General features: G+C 36.9%; 1 protein-coding gene across 1 annotated transcript in view; it reads right to left on the bottom strand.

Annotated features, from left to right (window-relative positions):
- LOC311595773 (solute carrier organic anion transporter family member 6C1-like) overlaps positions 1-22880 on the bottom strand; it is a gene marked incomplete at its 5' end in the record, with an annotated part of 102713 nt that overhangs the window by 46426 nt on the left and 33407 nt on the right. Inside the window, 4 exons of the mRNA XM_084778743.1 lie at positions 5505-5700; positions 13393-13537; positions 19813-19922; positions 22517-22635. Coding sequence (XP_084634869.1) covers positions 5505-5700; positions 13393-13537; positions 19813-19922; positions 22517-22635 — 570 coding nt within the window. The remainder of the gene's footprint in view (positions 1-5504; positions 5701-13392; positions 13538-19812; positions 19923-22516; positions 22636-22880) is intronic.

Genomic DNA, 22880 nt, shown 5'->3' with positions numbered 1-22880 from the left:
GGATCTTCTCAGTATTTGTGACAAATAATTGTGTACAATCATTGAAATGTTTATTAAGATCAGGAAAAATAATCAGAACTATAGCAAGTATGAAGAAAACAGATACAAGTGTGATAAAATCCCTGTCAATTACTTTTTGAGATGGAGAGGAGAGAAAGTATGTGGGGAAGAAGGTGAGAAGAGAGGAGAGTGGGCAGGGGAAGGAGACAAGCAGGAAGAGGAGGAGGAGAAGGAGGAAAAGGAGGAAGAGGAAGAAGAGGAATGCTTTCTGTCAGAACACATCTTGGCATGGTAGACAGAATAGTTCTGGGCTCACGTTCTGTAAGATCTGACCTGAACTCAGAGCTCTCCCTCTGCTGTCTGCCTCCTGTCAGCACTTGCTGTGCAGAACCCACTAGTGAAGAACAGCAACCCTTGAGTTCCAAGGAATGAGAGGTGGATATCTACCACCTGCAACATGAGCTTAGATTTTTTGCTTGTTTTGTTTCCCCTCATACCAGGAAAAACTCCATATCAAAAGTCTCCTCATGTAAGACAAACATCAAAAAGAATCCAATCCTAGGGAGACAATTGTAAGTAGGACATGAAGCACTTAAGCAGTATACAGCAACTTGAACTGTTCTGGACATTTCTTTGTAACAGTATAGGTTCATTGATTTAGACATTCTCATATGGGAACAATGGGTAAGATTGTGATGTTTGAATCACATTTTTATAGTGACTACTGAAAGTGAATTTATTTCCATTTGTAATATGTATGTATATTATGAAATTCTGTTAAAATTATTTCTCCATTTTAACTATGTTGTTTCTCTTCTTATTATTAACAAAGCAAATATTAGGTGTTTTAGATGATGAGAAACACATCTTTTATACATATTATTTCCCATGTTTTTTATATTCAGTGCCTCATTTTTTAAGAGACCTTGGAATCCAGGCATGGGGGTGTACACATTTAATCACAGAATTTGGGAGGCAGGAGCAGATGGATCTCTGTAATTTTGAGGCCAGTGTAGTCCACATAGTGAATTCCAAGGACATCCAGGTATACGTAGTAACATCTTTTCTTAAAACCCCAAAAGAACAGAAAAAGAAGTCATTGAAAAGGAGGGTTTCCATTGATTCAATATGGCAGCACTGATTTTGCACAGTATCTGATCAGCAGGAGAGCAGTGATTGTAGAACAAGTGACAGGTCTTGCTGTGGATCTCAAAACACCAGTGCCTGTGTTTCCCAGGAAATAAGAAAGCCCAAAGTCAGGTAAACAGGGGGTTCAACTTCAGATCACCTAGCTAATCCTCAGAAAAAATCCCAGGGTTCCCCTTGAGCATGGTTTCAATCTCTGGTCATCTACTTATGCTCACCATCTCATGTATTCCTCCAGGTATCAGGGTCATGAGATTCCAACCTTGGTCCTTTTGGTGCCTGGGATCCAAAGAAACAGCCTCAGCTATACCTCTAAAGGTCAACTTGTCTCCATAAGAAGACAACTGGATAGAACTAGAAGTGATCATCCTGGGAAAGGTAACCCAGACCCAAAAGACACACATGGTATATACTCACTTTTCAGTAGATATTTGCCTAACATATGTGTCACCTAGGAGACTTCAACTAATGGGAGATTGGGACAGATACCGAGACTCACAGTGATACTCTGAGTTAAATGCTGTGAATTATATGCAAGAGTTGGGGAATGGAGGGATGATAGGATGTTTCAGGAGCTCCATCCTGACCCAGGTGGTCCTGTACTAAGTGATTCATCAACCAAGGACATTGCAAGCAGAGATCCTAGACCTCCTGTTCAGATGTAGCCAATGGACAGCTTATTTTCCACATGGAGAACAGAGGGAAAAACGGTGTGTTGGGATGGGTTCCTGCCACTGACAGGAACTCAGGTTCCTTTGCTTTGATCAATGACTCTTAGTGGAGGACCCTGAGAGAAAACATAAGGAGGATGCAGGCTAGCTAGAGGAGACCTGATAGGCTGTGGTTAGATTGTGGGGAAGAGGATCCAACCTGTCAGTGGTCTAGGGCAGAGAAATAGGGTAGGAGCGAACGTGAAACAGGAAGGGAAGTGAAAGGGGATTACAATCAAGATGAAATGTGAATAAATGATAATAAAAATTAAAAACAGATGCAGGAAAATACAAACAGGTAAAGGAAATCAATGAATGGTTCAAGATCTGAGGACAGAAACAGAAACAATAAATAAAGCACAAATTGAAGAAATTCTGGAGATATAGAAATTAGGGAAGAAAACAGGAACTGCAGAGGTAAGCAAGGAAAAGGATACAAGAGTTGGAGGAAAGAGTCTCAAGTGTTAAAGATACACTCACAGTAGATATACTTACACAATCCATCATCAATGAAAATGTTAAAACTAAAAATACCTGATACAAAACTTCCAAGATAGCAAGGACAACTTAAAAAGATGAAACTTAGGAATAATACTTATAGAAGAATGAAGATTCTCAGTTCCAAGGATCAGAAAATGTTTTCACCAAAATCATAGAAGAAAATTTCCCCAACCTAAAGAAAAAGATTGATTATAAACATACAAGAGGCTTACAGGACAAAAAATAGATTAGCTCAGAAGGGAAAATCCTCCTGTCACATGATAATCAACACACTAAATTTATAGAACAAGAAAAAATATTAAAAGGTACAGGATAAAAACACCCAGGTAATGTATAATATATAATGTATAATGGTAACCCTATCAGAATCACACCTGTCTTCTCAGAAGGGCCTGGGCAAACTTTCAGAGTCCACATACGAATCCAGATTGCTACACCCAGCCTTTCATTCACCACAGATGGATAATACAAGATCTTCAAAAAAAAAAAAAAAAAACCAAACAAATTAAACAAATCTTCATAAAAACTAAGCCCTACAGACAATACTAGAAGGGAAACTCCCACCTGAGGAGCTTAATTACACCCCAAAATCACAGGCTACAAATAACTTCACTACAGCAATACCAAAGGAGACAAGCACACAAACACACTACCACAACCAATATCAAAATAAAATAACAGTCATTGGTCATTAATATCAGTGGACTCAGCTCTCCAGTAGAAAGATAGGCTAACAAAATGGCTATATAAACAGGACCAATAATTTTGCTGCATACAAGAAAGACTCCTCAGTGACAAAGATCGAAATGACCTCAGAATAATGGGATGGAAAAAAGATTTTCCAAGGAAAGGGAGTGAACCAGCAAGCTGGAGTGTCCAAATCCCTAATAAAATAGACTTGCAACCAAAGTAATCAAAAGTGATAAGGAAGGACACTTCATACTCATCAAAGGAAAATTCGACCAAGATGACATCTCATATATGAACATCTGTGCCCCACACACAAGGGCACCCACAGTTGTAAAAGAAATAGTAATAAAGTTTAAAGCCCACATCGATCCCCACACATTAATAGTGGGAAACTTCAACAGCCCATTCTTACCAAAGGACAGGTCAAGAAAACAGAAACTGGACAGAGAAATAATGACATTAATAGATGTCATGGATCAAATTATCTCAATAGACATCTACAGAAGCTTTTACTCAGTCAGAAAAGCATATACTTTCTTCTCAGGACCACATGGAACCTTCTCCAAAATTGACCTTATAATTGGTCACAAAGCAATCCTCAATAGATACAAGGAGATTGAAATACTTTTGCATCTCATCAGACCACTGTAGACTAAAGCTGAACCTTAACGACAAACGAAATAACAAAAATTCTACACACTCCTGGAAAATGAACAACTCCCTGTTCATTGTCAACTGGTTCAGAAAATAAAGGACTTAAAGACTTCTTAAAATTCAGAGAAAATGAAGGCATAACATATCCAAACTTAAAGAACATAATGAAAACAATTCTAAGAAGAAAGTTTATAGTACTAAGTGCCTTCCTAAAGAAATTGGAGATATTTCATATAAACAACTCAAGGGCACACCTAAAAGGCCTAGGGAAAAAGGAAGCAGATATACCAAAGAGGAGTAGATGGCTGGAAATACCCAAACACATGGCTCAACTCAGTAAATTAGAAACAAAGAACAATTCAAAGAATCAACAAAGGCAAAAGCTGGTTCCTTGAGGAAATCAACAAGACAAACCCTAATCTGAACTAACTAAAAGGTAGAGAAACACTATCCAAATCAACAAAGTCAGAAGTGAAAAGGGAGCCACAACAACAGAAACTGAGGAAATCCAAAGAATCAGTAGGTCTTCTTTCAAAGGACTATACACCATAAAATTTGAAAATCTAAATGAAACAGACAATTTTCTTGATAGATTTCACTTACCAAACAATAATCCAGATCTGTTAAACAAATTGAATTGTCCTATATCCCATAAGGAAATAGACGTAGGTATCAAACCATTGATCCTTCCCCTCAACAACCTGTCAGCATATTAAGTCCAACTGGGACTAAGCTCATTCTCTTTCACTGGTTTGCTATCAGCCATCCCATTGTAGTTAAAAGTGCTATTATTCCCTTCTATCATTTCACTTGGTTCATCCTTTTGTTTTCAGTTGCATTTAAATTGCCTAATATTTAATACTAACCCGTGCCAAGCTCTTTGAGATTTTACATATAATTAAAAATGTCCATGTGCGTGTCAGAGATACTTTAAGTCTCTTCTTTTATGTCATTAAGGATGCTGCCATGCACCCATGATAGGCTTTTGTCCTTGCTCTGTTTCCTGATCAGCCAAGAGATGAATAAGCCACACCACAAGCCTCTACTGCCTTGGGTCACTGCCCCAGATGCCAAGCCTTCCCCTCAGGATAGACTACGCTTTCTAATACTGTGAGCTAAAATGTACCTTCCTCCCATGATAAGCAAGAATGCAATGGAGGATAATGAAGAGAGAGACAAATATTACATGTTTTCTCTTATATGTAAACCTAGATTATACACATTATGTAAACAATACTTATATATTACATATGTAACTAATGTATGTAATACCTATACATTATATAATATATTACATGTATCATATATACATATACATGACATGAAACACAGGAGTACAAAAATGAAGGAAATAGAGACCAGTGGAGAAGTAAGTGAGGGACAAGAGGGAAGAGAAAGTAATAGGGGACGAAAACATAAAGGAAATGCAAAAGATGTATATACTGTAACATAACAAAATGCATTATTTTATTGCTAGTAAAAATAATTCACTTAAAAAAGAGTTCAGAAAGATCATTTCAAGAACAGAAGTTGAAATCACATTATACGTATTTTGGTACAACTCATACTTGCCACAGACCCTAACACAAAGTTCTAGTTTTAATTATAAATCACTTATGAACACATGATAAATAAATATATCTCTATGAGATATGTACCTTTAATGTGAAAGGTACAATCATACTTGAAACTTCATTTGCATGTTTAATAATTACAAAGGTTAAATAAATATATACAGTTACTGGATTATTGGTCTGGAAAATATCTCTTCATTTATGATTAAAAATGTATGAACATATTTACCCGTCATAAGCACTATTGATTCCGGCAGATTTTACTGGTTCACATGTTATGAAAAAGATTAACAGAAAAAGCACACTTGATATAACATTTGCTAGTATTGTAAATTTCACTTTGTTCTTCCATGACATGTTCAGTTTGTCAATAATCACACCTCCCACTAAATGAGAAGTAACAAGTCCAGTAAAGATAAGAAATCCTAAAAAAAAGAAAATAAAACACTGTTAAATATAATCAGTTGAAAGTACAGAAAAATTACACAGAGATGTCATTCCTTCTGCTCAAGTACAGATCTTTAAGCAAGCAAACAACTGGGAAATCCAGGAAGATGTGGTATTTGAATAAATCTGGACTTTATGATATATACAATCTTGCGCAATGGGGTGGAGACACTGGATTCTGGTAGTGATTGTGATGTTTTCTCCTACATACACAGTAGCTTATATAGTCCATGCCACATAGAAATTATGAATTTTTCTATTGGGAGATATTATTAGTTAGGCATTTGAATGTATGGGCTATTTCAACAAATTTAATTGGAATAGAAGAGCTTATCAAAACATTCTATGAACAAGATTGGATGAACCAACTCACTGTGATCCTTTATATATGGACAATATGAACAATTTTGCAACAATGGGAGACTCTAGAGTACACATTATAATGTATTGCTTTTTTATACATAAGTATAAATATATAGAAAGAGAAAATAGCAAGTATCATATGAGCTGGAAAAAAGTAAAAGATGATTAGTACCAAAATAGAGAACAATATAACACAGTTAAATTATACAGTAGTACAATTCAGTCAGCTCCAAATATAGACCCCCATGTGTAAATGAAATGGATAGACAACAAAATGCCAACCATAACACAAGATTAATCATGCCATAAGAAATACATACAAATGAATGTTCCATAGAAATAGAAAAAGTGAAAGAAAAGAAGCAACAAAGGTGATGTTTGAAAAAGAAGAACAAACAAAGCTGGATAATGAAATGCATAATTGATAAAAATTAAAGTTCAGGTCCAAGGTGGTGTTATAGGAACACTCAACAATAGTTTTCTCTTCCATGGAGTGGAAACAAAAACTAGACTTGGAACCTGTCATGGAGGGAAGAGTGGGTGAAACTGGAAGTTGTCTACACAGAAAATAGAACCTGGCACATTCTATGGACTAGGATGAGTAAGAAGGAAAGGTGAGAAAATACTCGGTACTCTCCTAGAATACAAACTTCAATAGGGAAGTGGACTTCCTAGGCAGTAAAGTAACAGTGGAAGCCAAGACATGGCACTGAAGGTTGCATTCATCAGACAAGAAGCCTAAATGAGTACCTGGCCTGGAGTTCAAACGCAAGCAAGCATCAGAAAAGAAATTAGGAGGAAGCTCAGTGTAAACTCAGTTATAGAGCTGCATAGAGGAAGGTTCTGTTGTCAGGGACTCAGGCACTCTGACAATGGATATCCTGGCATAGTCTCAGACTGCGCAGCAGAGTCTCAGATGTCTCATGGACTCCTTAGTGCATCAGCTAAATGAACAGCATCCTCAGGCAGTGAGACAGTGATGCCTTGGTGCATGTCTCTGACACACCATATGGACAGGTGTATGCTCACACATACTGTGAGAGATATTCCAGGCATGTGCCATGTCTTAGATGTTTCTTGTGCCCAGGTAGCAAAAGCTAAAACCCTTCAGAGCTAATGTAAATTTATTCAGCATGGTCCCCAGTGTGCCCAACTTTAGTGTTCAGCATGAAGAGGTTGCTGCATCTCCATTACTGTTTATATGTCTATTGTATAGAATAAAACATCCTAACTGAAGATAGCTAAAGTAGCTTACAATCCTCTTATGCTCATGGAGTAAGACAGGTTCACTGCACTATTTCAATACCCAGGTGCATAGCATTGTGATAATAATAAAAAAACCCAATAGTACACATCCTAGCACAGATAACATCTGTCGCGTCCTCCGGCCGGCAGGAACGATGCAGACACCAGGATCCTTCTCAATCATGCTTTATTGGGAGCATCCTTTGAAGGTGAAGCGAAAGACCCCGAATGCCTGCGAGCACACCGCTTAAATACTGTCTGGATGTGGCATGTCAATGTCTCATTGGTTACATTCGGATGCCTCATTAGCATGTCTCATTAGCATGTACCATTAGCATGCCCGCATTAGCATGCCCGCAGATGAGAGGCTGTGTTGGAGTACTTCATTTGCATACCCCTGTCGGGAGGGGTGCATTGAGAGGGCTTATGTCTGTGCATGTGTGGGAGCTGTAGCAACTGTAACAGTTGCCACCAAGTGGTAACGGTCGCTGCCATTATTGGGTGTGGCCGCGCCTTACAAACATCCACATTGTTTCTAGATGTTGGACATGGCATGGTCCACTAGTTTGTTGACAACTGAGAAGAATTTAAAGAATTTTGAAATATATTCTACTATCCTCACCCTAACCATTGTGAATTAAACTCTAGAAAATCCAGAGATCCAATAAGGGAAATGTTTTAACTTATTTTTTCCTCTATCTACTTACATTTTAATATTGTATATATTTTTTTATCTTGGATTCAATTGAGTTTTTCTCCTTTTCCTTTCATCTATTTTTCTTTTTATTATTTCTTATTTTTAGTTTTAAATATATTTTATTAATTTAATCATATTACATCTCAATTGTTATCCCATCCCATGTATCCTCCCATTCCTCCTTCCCATTTCCCCTTACTCCCCTATGACTGTTACTGAGGGGGACCTCCTCCCCCTGTATATGCTCATAGGGTATCAAGTCTCTTCTTGGTAGCCTGCTATTCTCCCTCAGAGTGCCACCAGGGAGGGAGGATGTGTTCAGATATGGGGCAACCAGAGTTTGTGTGAAAGTCAGACCCCACTTTCGCCTCAACTGTGGAGAATGTCCTGTCTATTGGCTAGATCTTGGTAAGATTTTGAAGTTCACTGCATGTATTGTCCTTGGCTGGTGCCCTAGTTGAGCACGACCTCTGGGCCCAGATCTGCCTGTCGTAATGTTCTACTTGTAGGTTTCTAGGACTCTCTGGATCCTTCTATTTCCCCATTCTCCCATGCTTCTCCCACCGAGAGTCCCAGTAGGAAGTCTTCCCCTCTGTCCCACTTTCCTGGTAAGTGAATACTCTCATGGGACATGCCCCTTGGGCTAGTGCCCAGATATAAGTGAGTATATACCATTTGAGTCTTTCTGCTTCTGGGTTAACTCACTCATTGTGACCATTTCTAGTTCAATTCATTTGTCCACAAATTTTGAAAATTCCTTGTTTTTAATATTTCATCATGTAAATGTATCACAGTTTCTTTATCCATTCTTCTACTGAGGCACACTTAGGCTGTTTCCATGTTCTGGCTATTATGAATAAGGCTGCTATGAACATGGTTGAACAAATGTTCTTGTTGTGTGCTGGAGGATCTTCTGGGTATATTCCAAGGAGTAGAATAGCTGGGTCTTGATGAAGCCTTATTCTCAGTTTTCTGAGATAGAGCAAGATAGATTTCCAAAGTGGTTGTACTGGTTTGCATTCCCACCAGCAATGAAGGAGTTTTTCTCTCTCTCCACATCTTTGCCAGCATGTGGTGTCACTTTAGTTTTTGATCTTAGCCATTCTGATGGGTGTAAGATGGAATCTCAGAATTGTTTTGATTTGCATTTCCCTGATGATTAAAGATGTTGAACATTTCTTTATGTTCTCTGTTGAGAATTATCTGTTTAGTTTGGAAGGTAGTGTTGGGTGGAGGGAGTCTGAGGATAGATCCACCCATTTTCTCATGATTTCCATAGGCCAGAAGCTCTAATGCTTCACTGGTCTGGATGGCAGGAGGCCAGCCCTGTAGTTTGGGTCTCTCACAGCCAGTGATCTCCAGCTCCCCTGCACTGTGAGTCCTGTAATTGTCCTTGGTCTCAGAATGTGTAATAGGTCAGGCCAAAGTGTCCACAGCCTTCTGGGTCCCCTTGTGGCACCGGAGCTCACCAGAGACTGAAGCAGGTCGGGTGGATGGGGTCCTATGGCCACTCTACTCGCTGTCTCCCTGAGATTTCCTTAATCTCGGAGCCCTGGTGCTCCTCCGGTCTGTGGTTTCCGGCAGCATTTTGGGACCCAGACTGGCTGCAGAGTCCAGGTTAGTGTCATGGGGCCCAAACCACGTACACACTGAACCTAGTTACCGTCTATGGGTCCATCCTGAGCATTGAGTCCAGTTGGCATCTCTGGACCCAAATGGGTCTTGGGACCTAATCCACGCACTAGTCCAGTTAGTGCTGAGTCCACCCGGGGTCAGGGGCCCAAACCACACACTGAGGTCACCATGTTCAGTTAGAGTCTCAGAGCCTGGACCACACACCAAGTTTAGCTCGAGTCTCTGTGCCCAAACTGCCCTCCAAGTTCAGGCAGGCACTCTTGGCCCAAATTGTGCACCGATCCCAGCCAGAGTCTCATGACCTGGACCATGTGCAAAGTTCAGCTAGAGTCTCTGGACCCAAACTGCCCACCCAGTTCAGCCAGTGACTCTGTGTCCAAATCAGCACTGAGCTCAGCTAGAATATCAGGGCCCAAAACTCTTGCCAAATTCAGCTGAACCACGTGCTGAATCCAACTGAGCTTGGTTCACCGGGCCCAAGTCTTTTGCTGAGTCCCATCTCCCACAGCAATTCCGACCAGGAATTCCTAGAGTTCACAACCCGTAACCTCAGCTGACACTATCGTCCAAGAACATCCAAGCTCCTCTCATGTTCAGGGGTATGCAAGTTTTCTATATTTTGATCCTTTCAAACTGTGGAGTGCTCCCAATGTAGTGGGGTAGGGATCTTGGTGTTTCTGGTTAAGAATTTCCCTGAATCATTTACTGGAGCTTCTAAACATGGTCTATGCTGCTCGCTGCCATTTTGGTGTATCTTTTTCTCATTTTTATCTTGTTAATTTTATTTTTTATTTTTTCAATGCTGGAGATTTATTACTTATCCTAGGCAAGTGTTCCTACATTGAGTGACAGCTCGAGTCAGTCAATTTCCTTTTTATTTATCTATTTTTATTTTTTTAAATATTACTTTTCTTCTTTTCCTCTCTCGACTCCATCTCACAGGAACTGGGATCAGCATTAGGGCCTGGTGTATAATGGGCACTATAATATATAATTAGGTTCAGTCACAACACAGTTTTGCTGGAACCTAGTGGCGACTTCTGCTTAATGAAATGAGGCAGGCCTACAATCACACCTATTCACCAGTACAGCTGGGGAAGTGTGTCTCCAGTTAGGTTCAGGGAAATTATCCATACCGTAGCAATAGAGAGGAAAATACAACAGTGCTGGAGGCCACATCTACATTAATATTCTACAATTGCCAAAAAAGCAGCAGAACAGACTGTATTTGACTGATAACAAAGGTGATGAAGTGTCACACAGTAAAAGCTACAATATCTATTGCTAATCTTTACAATAATTATATGTTCAGTCATGCCATAGACATTTCAACACAAATGCAACAGCCAACATAAGAATCATTTTCAAATAGCAGAGTTACTATCAACAATGTCTTTAGAAGTCCATGATTCCTAACAATGCCATCACTCCAGTTGGAGTCCCCATTGAGTATGCATGCCACAACTTATGATGCCTACACATCTGTTTGCAGTACCAGAGTTTGTTCCCTCTTTCAAGACTTGCAGAAGTGCTGATTTACTCAGAAGCTTACATGGGTCTCTGTTGGTAAACTGTAATCAGAAAAATACTAATAAAGACATTGATTGCATTAGAGAGTACATTTGAAAATAAATAAAGACCATTATGCAAGAAACTACTTATTTCAAATCACACTGGCAGAAAAATTCAATGTCCTATAGAGTTGTCCATGTATACTCAGGTGAAAATATCAATAAGAAAAATATAAAAAGGAGCAACATACAATAGATTAACAGTGGGAGTGTGTATTACTTTTGGTTTCTAGTGCTGTGAGGAGACACCATGACCACAACTCTTTTAAAAGAAAACAGCCTCTTTGAGGCTGGCTTACAGCTTCAGAGAATTAGTCCATTGTCTTCAAGGAAGAAAATGCAGTGGTATGCAGGAAGAGCCTAATACTATTGTTCAGCTAGATGGATACACTAAGTCCAGAACTAATGATTTATTATTATACCATAGAGTAATGTATCTCACAGTAGTCATTGAAGAGTTTTCTATCTACAGTAGCTGGTGACTAACAGAGGCCCACAATGGCCAAGATCCAGAGAAAGAAACTAAAGAACAGTCAGCTCTGAATAGAACATCTACACTGCAGCCCTCTTCCCAAAGCTCAGGGATCAGTGTGGAAGGGAAGACAGAAAGAGTGTAAGAATGCAAAGACACTGTGTAACCACAAGAAACAGTGTCTTATGAATAGACCAAGGCAGAGGCACATATGAATGCACAGTAGTTGCAGTAATATAAAAAAAAAATCTCTGTAAGCCCAAGTGAGACATATTCTAGCCAGAAAATATGAGTTACGCAAGAAATCCAAGCCCTAGCCATGGAGCTGTTGGCAGATGTTAGCTGCTTTGTGTGGAAAAGTAAAAGGCTACCTTAAGGTATCACTAGTTTTTGCTTAAGAGTCTATTTGAGGTCCTATGAAGACAGATGACTTTCTTGACCTTTAGATCTTCGTGATTTGTGGTATTCCAAACCTAATATTATGAGGAACAGAGAAAGTCTCTACTTGAGCACTTCTTCAGAAAACTACAGCCAAAGACAAAAATAAAATACTAAATTACTATTGGACAATTGACAAAATCAAATCTTTGGCATAGAAGCCTGAAAACTCTGCAGACTGATAGTCTAATTTGGGGATATATTACACGAGTCTTAGTCACAAATTTCAGCTGCAGAAGCCAAGGTAGAGTATGCAATTGTTAATGCATCTATTATATTTGGGCTGATGCATAAGGGTACATGAAACAATGAACATATAAACATATGGAGAAACCTAATGTTGGAAGAGAAAAATCTACTCAATAATGTGATGATGATCAAGGCTTCTGCACTTGTTAACATATGTTTTGGGAAATTTTGTTTTGTTTTTCTCACATATTTTATACTCATCATATTGGCCTGGTATTTATTTCAAGATTAAATACTCTTTTTACTCTTCTTCAACTGGTTACATTAAGTGCTTTAACATGCCTTCTTGACTCTTTAAACCCTTAAATGAACTATTATGTTAATCACTTTTTAATTAATTCTGGAGCCCTTTAGTTCTTCCACTTACAATTTCTCTTAGAAAGCTAAAATCTCAATACAATTTTAAGATTGAAAATGTATAAAATAGCAATTGCTATTTAGTGTCAAAACACAGAGCAACATTTACAAATGTAAATGTCTTTGGCAATTAGGAAAAAAAGCACACCACAGAATAATCACAATTTATTATGTTCAAATCAATTTAAATCTGAAAAATACAGCTTCTTGGAAAAGAAACAGAAGAATCATTAGGAAATGAGAGTATTTTAGAAAAAGATGAGAACAGACTAACAAGCAGAAAGGTATAGAAGCAGCAGTTAAAGACATGGTATCCTTGTGGCTTTAAAAGGAGTTGTCTGATAAAGTGGAGGCGAAAGAAAATGCACAGTTATATAGATGGAGAAGCAAAAAGATAGCTATAGAACTACCACTGTGAAATTTTGTGTGTTAGAACTATTGATGTAGTATTGGAGTGTTCTTGTTTTTATAGTTCTAGCAAGTGGCATTCAAGTACACTGCATCCTCTGTCCTTTGGTTATATGACATATTACACACACACACACACACACACACACACACACACACGTTTGTGTGTATGTATGTAACTTAAATATGGACATTGAAAAAATTTGAAATCAGCACAGTAAGAAGAAATATCTACCTGAAATTGAAGAGGCAGCTGACGGTGTTAACATAAACTGATTTTGTAAATATATGGGCAGAAAGAAGGAACATTCCTTAAAACCTACAATCTCTGTAACTTTGCAGAATGCCTGGCTCATCAGCAATGGGTTCCTCAACATCCACTGAAACAGAACAGAGCATATCCCAACAATTTAATCTCCTCACATGCAGAATTTTCTTCTTATAGTATAAAATGAATTATGTAATTATGAAACAAAATTATCTGGTGTCCTAAGAATTTTCCATAATAAATTTGTAATTTAGATTCTATCTATAGCAAATATAGCTTTTATCTATGCATCCGTGAGCTTATTGATGGTATTTCTAAGTGCAGTAAAATATGCACTTATATTTTGCAATTACCTACCTCAGCTGGTCAAGGCTATGTAATTTTCTATCATGTGATTTTACTGTATTTATTTTTCCTAAAGTTATAAATATTTATGTCCTTTCAATTTTCCAGTGTCACAAACATGCTTGCAACAAATATCCATATTCGTGTGCTCTTGATTTCCTGTTTCAGAGTTCCCTTAGAATTGTGTATCCTTGGGAGGGGTTTGTGTATATGGGGTTTGTAAATAACTTATTTCATTTTTTGTTACACAATTTTCCTCAGATTGTATCTTTTTATAACAATGCCTCAATATCAGAGAGTCCAATTTCCTAATGAAGAAGCTCATACTATATGCTTCATCAGAACAATATTTCAGGATTGGCAGACACTTGCAGAAGTGTACAGTTTTATCAGTACGCCATTGTATATGGTACAACTTTCAGGATGGCTCAATTGTGTACTCTAAAACTTATCCATTAATAATAAATCTAAGGTTACAGCAAAGAAGACTCAAAAATTATTCCAGCTTTCAGACTATGAGTGCTTTAATCAACCCCATATACAACTCAGGAAGAGAAGCCTCATCTAAGTTTTGCACTGATAAATAAAACAATTTTTTGCTATACTACTAAGATTTTTTATGCAACAGTAACATAGACTGGCATAGATTACATAATTAGAAACAGTTGATAACTTTTGATAACATATGTAGGCTATATTTTGTCATAGAGACACACACAAGATAGGATTTCTTTTGTCTTTCTATGGTTTCAAATGTAAATGTGCTGTTTGGGCAATGGAGAGATTCCTCAGTTTCTGAAATGCTTGCTTTGCTCAAGGACCTGAACTGAGTCCCCAGAACTCATATAAATCATTCCAGACACCGTGGCATACTCTTGTAATATCAGTGCTGGGAGATGAGGTCGGAGATGGTCACTGAGCTCTATTGGCAAGCTAGTTTAACCTACACAGCAAGTTCCAAGCTGGCATGTCTCAAAAAGACAATAAAGGTAGACAGTCCCTGAGGGTTGACACCTGAAATCATCAGGCCTCCCCATGTGTGTGTATATATTTGCCTGTGAACATGAACATACATGAACTTTTACATACATGCAAATACACACAATCCTGTGTGGTTTTCATATAACTTAAGTGTTCAGTGTGTGTGTGTGTGTGTGTGTGTGTGTGTGTGTGTGTGTTATTCTAGTAGAGTTCCTTATGGCGTGGGTAGATTTCCTAAGAATTCTCTATTTATTCTGAGTAGTAACTTCTTGGATTTAGGTAGGCATTACTTATCTACTGTACTGTTGACAGATTTATTCATTGAAGAATAATTCTTTCCTTTATATTATTTAACCTATCAGCTGTTATTTGGTATGGTACAATACTTAAAACTTATTTAAAGTACTTTACGTCTCCTATGTTAGAAATATATATTTGAAGGACAACCATTAACTATTCAATTTACCTAAAGAAGTTTGGGTCTGGGAAGAAATAAAGAAAAAATTTAAAGACTTTTATACGTCAATGAAAATGAGGGTACAACATACCCAAACTCATGGGACATGATGAAAGCAGTGCATAGAGGAAAGTTCATAGCACTAAGTGATTTCACATAGAAATTGGAGAGATCATGTTCTAGCCACTTAACAGCACATCTACAAACTATAGAACAAAAAGAAGTAAACACACCAAAGAGTAGAAGAAGGAAGGCAATAATCAAACTCAAGGTTGAAATCAATAACTTACAACAAAGAAGATAATAGAAACAACAGCTGGTTCTTTGAGAAAATCAACAAGATAGACAAAACTCCTAGCCAATCTAAATAAAATACAGAAAGATAGTATCCAAGTTAACGAAATCATAAATGAAAAGGGAGAAATAACAACAGACACTGGGGAAATCCAAAAAATCATTAGATTTTATTTCAAAAGCTTATACTCCAAAACTGAAAAATCTAAATGAAATGGAAACTGAGACAGAGGAGAGGACATTCTAGTGGGACTCTAGATGAGAGAATCATGGGAGAAAGGCAAAGTAGAAGGATCCAGAGGGTTCTAGAAGCCTACAAGTAGAACATTATGATAGGCAGATTTGGGCCCAGGGGTCCCGCTCAAACTAAGGCACCAGCCAAGGACAATACAGGCGGTAAACCTTAAACCCCTACCCAGATCTAGACAATGGACAGAACACTCTCCACAGTAAAGTGGAGAGTGGGATATTACTTTCTCACATACTCTGGTGCCTCACCTTTGACCATGTCCCCTGGAGGGGGAGACCTGGTGGCACTCAGAGGAAGGACAGCAGGTTACCAAGAAGAGACTTGATATCCTATGAACATATACAGGGGGAGGTAATCCCCCTCAGGAACAGTCATATGGGAGGGGAATAAGGGGAAAATGGGAGGGAGGGAAGAATGGGAGGATACAAGGGATGGGATAACCATTGAGATGTAACAAGAATAAATTAATAAAGGAGAAAAAAATGGAAAAAAATGAAATGGAAAATTTTATTAAGAGATTCCATGTACCAAAGTCAAATCAAGATCATGTTAACCATCTAAATATCCCTAAAATATCCCTTTACTACCTAAGGAAACAGATACAGTCATTAAAATTCTCCCACAAAAAAAAAGAAAGAAAAAGAAAACAAAAAGAAAGAAAGAAAAAGCCACAAGGTCAGAGGGTTCAGTACTATTCTACCAGATGCTCAAATGAGAACTTATATCAATACTTTCCCAACTATTCCACAAAGTAGTAGCTGAGAAACATTTCCAAATTCATTCTATGAAGCTACAGTCACTTTGATACCTAAACCACACAAAGATTCAAGAAAGAACATCTAAGCCCAATATCCCTTATCAACATTAATGCAAAAATAATAAAATACTTGCAAACCAAATCCAAGAACAGATCAAAATCATCATCTACCATGAGGTAGCCTTCATCCCTGGGATGCAGGGGTGTTTCAACATAGAAAAATTCATCCATGTAATTCACCATAAAAACAAAGTGAAAGGTAAAAGTTAAGTCATGTCATGATCTCATTAGATGCTCAAAAATCCAACACCCCTTCATGATAAAAGTCTTGGAGAGATCAAGGTTACAAAGCCCATACCGAAATATAATAATGACAATATATAAGAAGCTGATAGCAAACATCAAGTTAAATGGAAAGAAACTTAAAGGACTTCCACCAATATCATGGACAAGACAATGCTATTCCCTCTCTCCATATCTATTCAATGTAGGACTTCAAGTCTTAGCTAGAACAACGACAGATCTAAAGGTGACCAAGAGATACAAATTGGAAAAGACGAAGTCAAAATATTTTTGTTTGCAGATGATATAATAGTATATATAAGTGACCCAAAAATTCTAACAGAGACCTTCTATAGCTGGTAAACACCTTCAGCAAGGTGGCTGGATAGAAAATTAACTTAAAAAAATTATTAGTGCTCCTTTATACAAATGACAGACACACTGAGATAGAAACCAGGGAAACTATGCCCTCCACAATAGCTACAGAGAATATAAAATATCTTGGTGTAACTCTAACCAAGCAGGTGAAAGCTCTATATGACAAGAACTTCAACTCTCTGAAGAAAGAAATTGAAGATTTCAGAAGTTTAAAAGGTCCCTCCATGTTCATGGATTGTTAGGTTTAACATAACAAAATGGCCCTTTTACCAAAAGCAATTTACAAATTTAATGCAATTTTGATCAATATTCAAACACAATTCTTTACAGACCTTCAAAGAGCAATTTTCAACTTCATATGGGTCATTCATAAAAGGTAGAGAAGGATGTCTTGACATGATCTCTATTGCCTGCTTTTCAATCACTTCCCCCTGGTGATGTGACCTCTCCAGGCTAAAGGGGAAGATGAGTCATTAAGTATAGGAGTTGATGTCCTGATGTGAATTGCAGGTCTTTCCTTATTTGAGGAGTAGAAAAGGGAGATAGGAACAAGAGGGCAAGAGAAAGAGCATGCAAGAAGAGGAGGCCAGGGGCTACAATCAGGATGTAAACGGAATAAATAGATTAATTAAAAACGAGGTATTACAATTCTTCATTATTTAATTAAGAGAAGCACTTTGAAAATAGGAACAGATGAAAAATTTAGATAGAATGTTCATTTAGCTTTCAAAATATTCAACAAATATAAAAAGTGTATCATGAATGATGGCCCATGCTTTGACCCTTTCTCTTCCCATCTATCCTAAGTCAATTCAATTGCCCCACCCCCACCCCTTCTCTCTCTCTCTCTCTCTCTCTCTCTCTCTCTCTCTCTCTCTTTCTCTCCCTCTCTCCCCTCTCTCTCTCTCTCTTTCACACACACACAAATGTTAACTCAATGCAACTAGAGCCACTTGATTGCTGTCAAAGGAGTCCCAAAATACAATATATTTAATAAATGTTGCTGGAAAAACTGGACATCTAAAGAATCAATGCTGATCTTTATCTCACTCTGCACAAAAATGAGTTATGAATGGATCAAAGGCCTACCCCACCATTATATCAGAAACTCTGACATTAATAGAGGATAAAATATGGAGTATTTAATAAGTAAAGGGATCTTAAATATGATTTCAGTGATTTGAGAAATAATGTTAACAATAGAGTAGTGGAATCTCACAAGATCAAAATGCGTCTTTCCTGGTAAGGAAAGCATTAATAGAATGAATAGATGGTGTCCTAAATTGAAAAGAAAATCTTCCCTCATAAATATGTGACAGAGGGTCAGAATATATGAAGAAAAAACCCAAAGAAAGCAAACTGTCCAATTAACTAATGGTGTAGGGGACTCTATTAAGGACTCTCTAAAAAGCAACCATCAAATCCCCCAGTCTAATCCCCAGCACTATAATCAACTTTTGTAGTAATCTTTCTTCACTGTCTACCCCCATTCCTTGACAACCCTCAAAAAAGAATAGAAAAGGAATATGTGATACATTTATACAATGAAGTATTACTCAGCTGTTAAAAATGACATCATGAAATTAGAAGTCAAATGGTTGGAAATTAAAAATAAATGAATTCTGAGTGAGTTAACCAAGGTCCAGAAGATAAATATGATATGTGTTTCATTATATGCAAAGAGTAGATGTTAAATGATGATCAAGCTACAATTTTTATACCAATAGGTGTTATATAGAGAGAAAGGAACGAGGGCATGGGGAAACAAGTAGCTAACAAATACTTTAAAAGAAATAGCAGTCTCTTCTCTAGGGAAGGTTATTTCTCTTGCTCTTCGAGTTCCTTAATTGCCTGTAGTTCTTTCTCTTCAGTTGAGGGGAACGGGGCTGGCATACATGGAAAAGAGAAAGAGAAAGAAAGGAAAAGAGAGAAAAGCCGTATTATGCTCTAATTCTAAAATAAATATATTTTAAGAAATCAATGGGATGATTTGAGTAGAAAAACAAGCAATGAAACAACAAATATCTCCAGCAAGTAGAAAATAACTGGAAATCAGGAAGGTAGAGATACAATTCTGATGTGAGGTAGAAAAAGTCAATGGTGTTATTTTGAAGGCTTTGAAAGTGTCACTCAGTGTAGAATTCTCTAAAGATGAAATCTGTATAGAATGTTATAAGTGGAAGAAAAACTATTCAGAGAATGACTAGAGCATTGTAAGAACTTCTCTATGCATCTTGTTTTCTGTTTCTATGGTGGTCTGAAGAAATACAGGATTTTGTATTCAATAATGTAATTTTGGGTGGGGATGTGTTGACATATGGAGTTCTTACAATTCTTGTAATTATGTTAAATGTCATACTTATTTCTTCAGTGAGAATAAGCACAATGTATTTTAAAATAAATTAAAAATAAATCAAAATTATAGTTTTACATCATCAGTGTCTAGCACTAACAGATCATCAGTGATACCAAATAACAAGACTTTTCCTTTCCATGATAAGGAAAATGCATAATTTAACTAAGAGTCTCCAAAACTTTCACCCGAATATAAGATAAACAATTTGTCATTTTCTTAACTCTTTAGGAAATTAAACAAGTCAACCTAAACCTAGTTGACTTGTTAACAAAAGTATTTTACTTTACCTTTGTAGCACGGAACATGTCCTTCAAGTGAGGTCCATATTTCTTATCTTTAAGCCTCTTGTCAAAGGCTGGGCGTTCCTTTTCTTTCTCAAGTCTTACCTTGTTAGCACCTATAGATAACAAGTAAAATACCACTTTGTAATCTCCAAGTCAACTAGAAAATATATAGCATACATTTATACATATTATCATGATCCCAATTTGTCATGAAAGGGCAAGTGAGATAAATTTAAACACCCCAGCCCATTTATATTTTAGAATTAAAATTCTTTTACAGTACTGCTTTACAAATGACAATTCTTTGATAATATGTTTCACATATCCACACTGCCCAGTTCTGCAGGCAACCTCACGGTATGCCTCTTAACTGTGGCATGTGTGGTTCCTATTGATGAATTAATTCTTAATTTAATGTAGAATTCAATAGCCATTTTCAATATATAATACTTGATGACACAGGCCTAAAATACTTTGCAAATCCCATTTACTTGTCACAAAGTATTTTGTGGTAAAAAACAATGATACCACTATGGACTTTTTCTAATAGAAGATAGTAATAACATAATAGTAACAATACTAGTAAGAAATTTGATCATAATTTTTTCATTTGTATACATATTATTAAACTGTTTTGTACTTGGCATGCTTTTACTCACTACCTTCTCCAGCTCCTTTATCTTTTCTTCTCACATGGGCCCTTTTTTCTCCCTTCATTTCTTACATGTACATTCCATCTCAGCATTTTTACTGCAACTGTTAAGATTTTTGTTTACATATGAGTCAAGTGCCTGGGTAACACATTTGCTTTATCCTGTAACCTGTTGATTTCTATCTTGTGTGTTGTGAATAGTGCAGTAAGAGTAATGGAGGCTTCAGTTCCTTACATGATGTCTAGTTGTTATTTCACTAATGACAGCTACTCTGGATGATGAGAGATGGGATCTCAAAAAAGTTTCAATTAGCTTATCTGTGCTAAAATCATTAATCACTTATTTTTAAACATTTTAGATTAGCATATAATGTAGCTGATTTCATAACTGTATTTGTATGCATCTATATCATCCTATGTTATCTGTACCTTTTATTTCTCTCCCATATGTCATCATCTTCCCTCACCCAGTTGATTCCTCTCACCTGTGAGTGTCACGTTCTCCTTACATATTATCTACATTTCATTACTGTGTATCCAACTTCCATTAAGCTCTCTTCAGACCCTCACATGATCAGCTTTCTAGTTCAATCATACTCACATTACCCCCCTCACAAACTTATACAGGCACACCTACATGTATACATACATACATGTATTTTATTATATATTCCACTTATGGAAGAAAACATATTTGGCATTTGTCTTTCTGATTTGACTTAACATCCATTTCATCATGGTTTTATTTTTCGTCATGAAACATTATTTTTCCATTTTGCATAGGTACTACATTTTCTTTATCCCATTCGACTATTTATGAAGATTTGACTAGTGCAACTTCCAGCTATTGTAAATAGTGTGGCAATAAAGGAAGTTGCACAGCTATTCAACCATACATATTGAAGAGTAATATAACTATGTCATATGGTAGTTTTATTTTCAGTTTTAGAATAAAAGATTTCTATTCATGTATAACTTTGTGAGAAAGTGTGTGCACATAAGCCATTGCCTGTGGAGTCAGGCAGTTGTGACCAAACTCAGATCCTCTGCAAGAGTGGTATATATTCTCTCCAGGACCCTTTATTCAGAATTGTCTTTATTACTAGTAACTCCAAGAACAGTAAGAGTGTTTATCTCTTCAAGCATAGAATAAAGGTTTTCTTTCCCCACATTTCCATGAGCATTTATTCTCTTGATGAGATCTAGTCTGACCAGATTGAGATGTAATGTCAACTATGTTTGAAATGATATCAGGTAGGAAAATAGGAAATGATTTCAAAAAATTTTCAAATATTTATTATCCATTTGTATTTCTTTAAGAACTGATCATTTAGCCAGGTGGTCATGGTGCATACTTTTAATACCAGCCCTTGGGGGGCAGAGGCAGGCAGATCTTTGAGTTTGCGGTGAACATGGTATATAATATATAGAGTGAGTTCCAGACAGCTAGAGCTACACAGAGAAACTCTGTGTAGAAAAACTTAACAAACAAAACCGAACTATTTGAGTTTTGAAACTGTACTTTCATCTTTCATTTCTATTTTCTTTCTTCCCTGCTCTTCTTTCTCTTCTCTTCTCTTGAGAACTCTGGCCTCATAGATTGACCATATACTGAGCTCCTTTTCATAGACAGACATTGCAAGATTAGTTGAATCTATGAGTTGTAACATGTATATGTATATACAAATAATATGTGTAGATTCGTTCTGTAAGTTCTGTGCTCTAGATAATCTGAATTAGACACAAGTTAAATATATTTGAGTATACTTTACTTTTAAAAGATGTCTATGCACATTAAATAAAAAGGGGACTATTAAAAAGAAATAATGAGCAATATGAATATATACTAATGAAAATGTAGTATATGAATATAATATTTGGTTATGATATAAATTTATATGGAAAAAAGAAGAACAATATTATGATACTATTTCTTTGTCACAGGGCAACACTCATAGGAGAACATATTTATAAGGAAATGTAGTTGATCTGTGCTTTGAGAATGGAAGCAGAGAGTAAATTTATTCTAACTAATTACTAGGTTTTTATACTCACCAGGCAAAGTAGCTGGAAAACATAACAATGGAAAACCTGCAATCAATGCAAGTGTACCACTTATAAAGAAGCCAAGCCACCAAGGTTTCTGCCACACTACAAGGCCATCAGTAGTTCCACTTGAATAAAGAAAGAAGATTTTAATTAAGCGCATTTCAAAAGACAAATCATACATATTGGAGGGAGAGGAAGAATCTTCCAGTTATTTGGATTCATTTGTAAGTCATCAATGTTAATTTTGGGTTTTGATGAAAAATGTCAGTTGTTAGACCTCAACGTTATAATTTGTTTTTGCTCCTATCAGAGCCCAACTTTCCCTATTCCCTTTTAAGTAGCACTAGTCAGGTAGCAGTGGTTGCTCTTT

The sequence above is a fragment of the Acomys minous genome (assembly GCF_964271855.1).
Source record: "Acomys minous genome assembly, chromosome: 4".
In the NCBI taxonomy this organism is placed as follows: Eukaryota; Metazoa; Chordata; class Mammalia; order Rodentia; family Muridae; genus Acomys; species Acomys minous.
The sequence above is the reverse complement of the archived record's forward strand: the minus strand, read 5'-3'. Positions and strand labels throughout refer to the sequence as shown.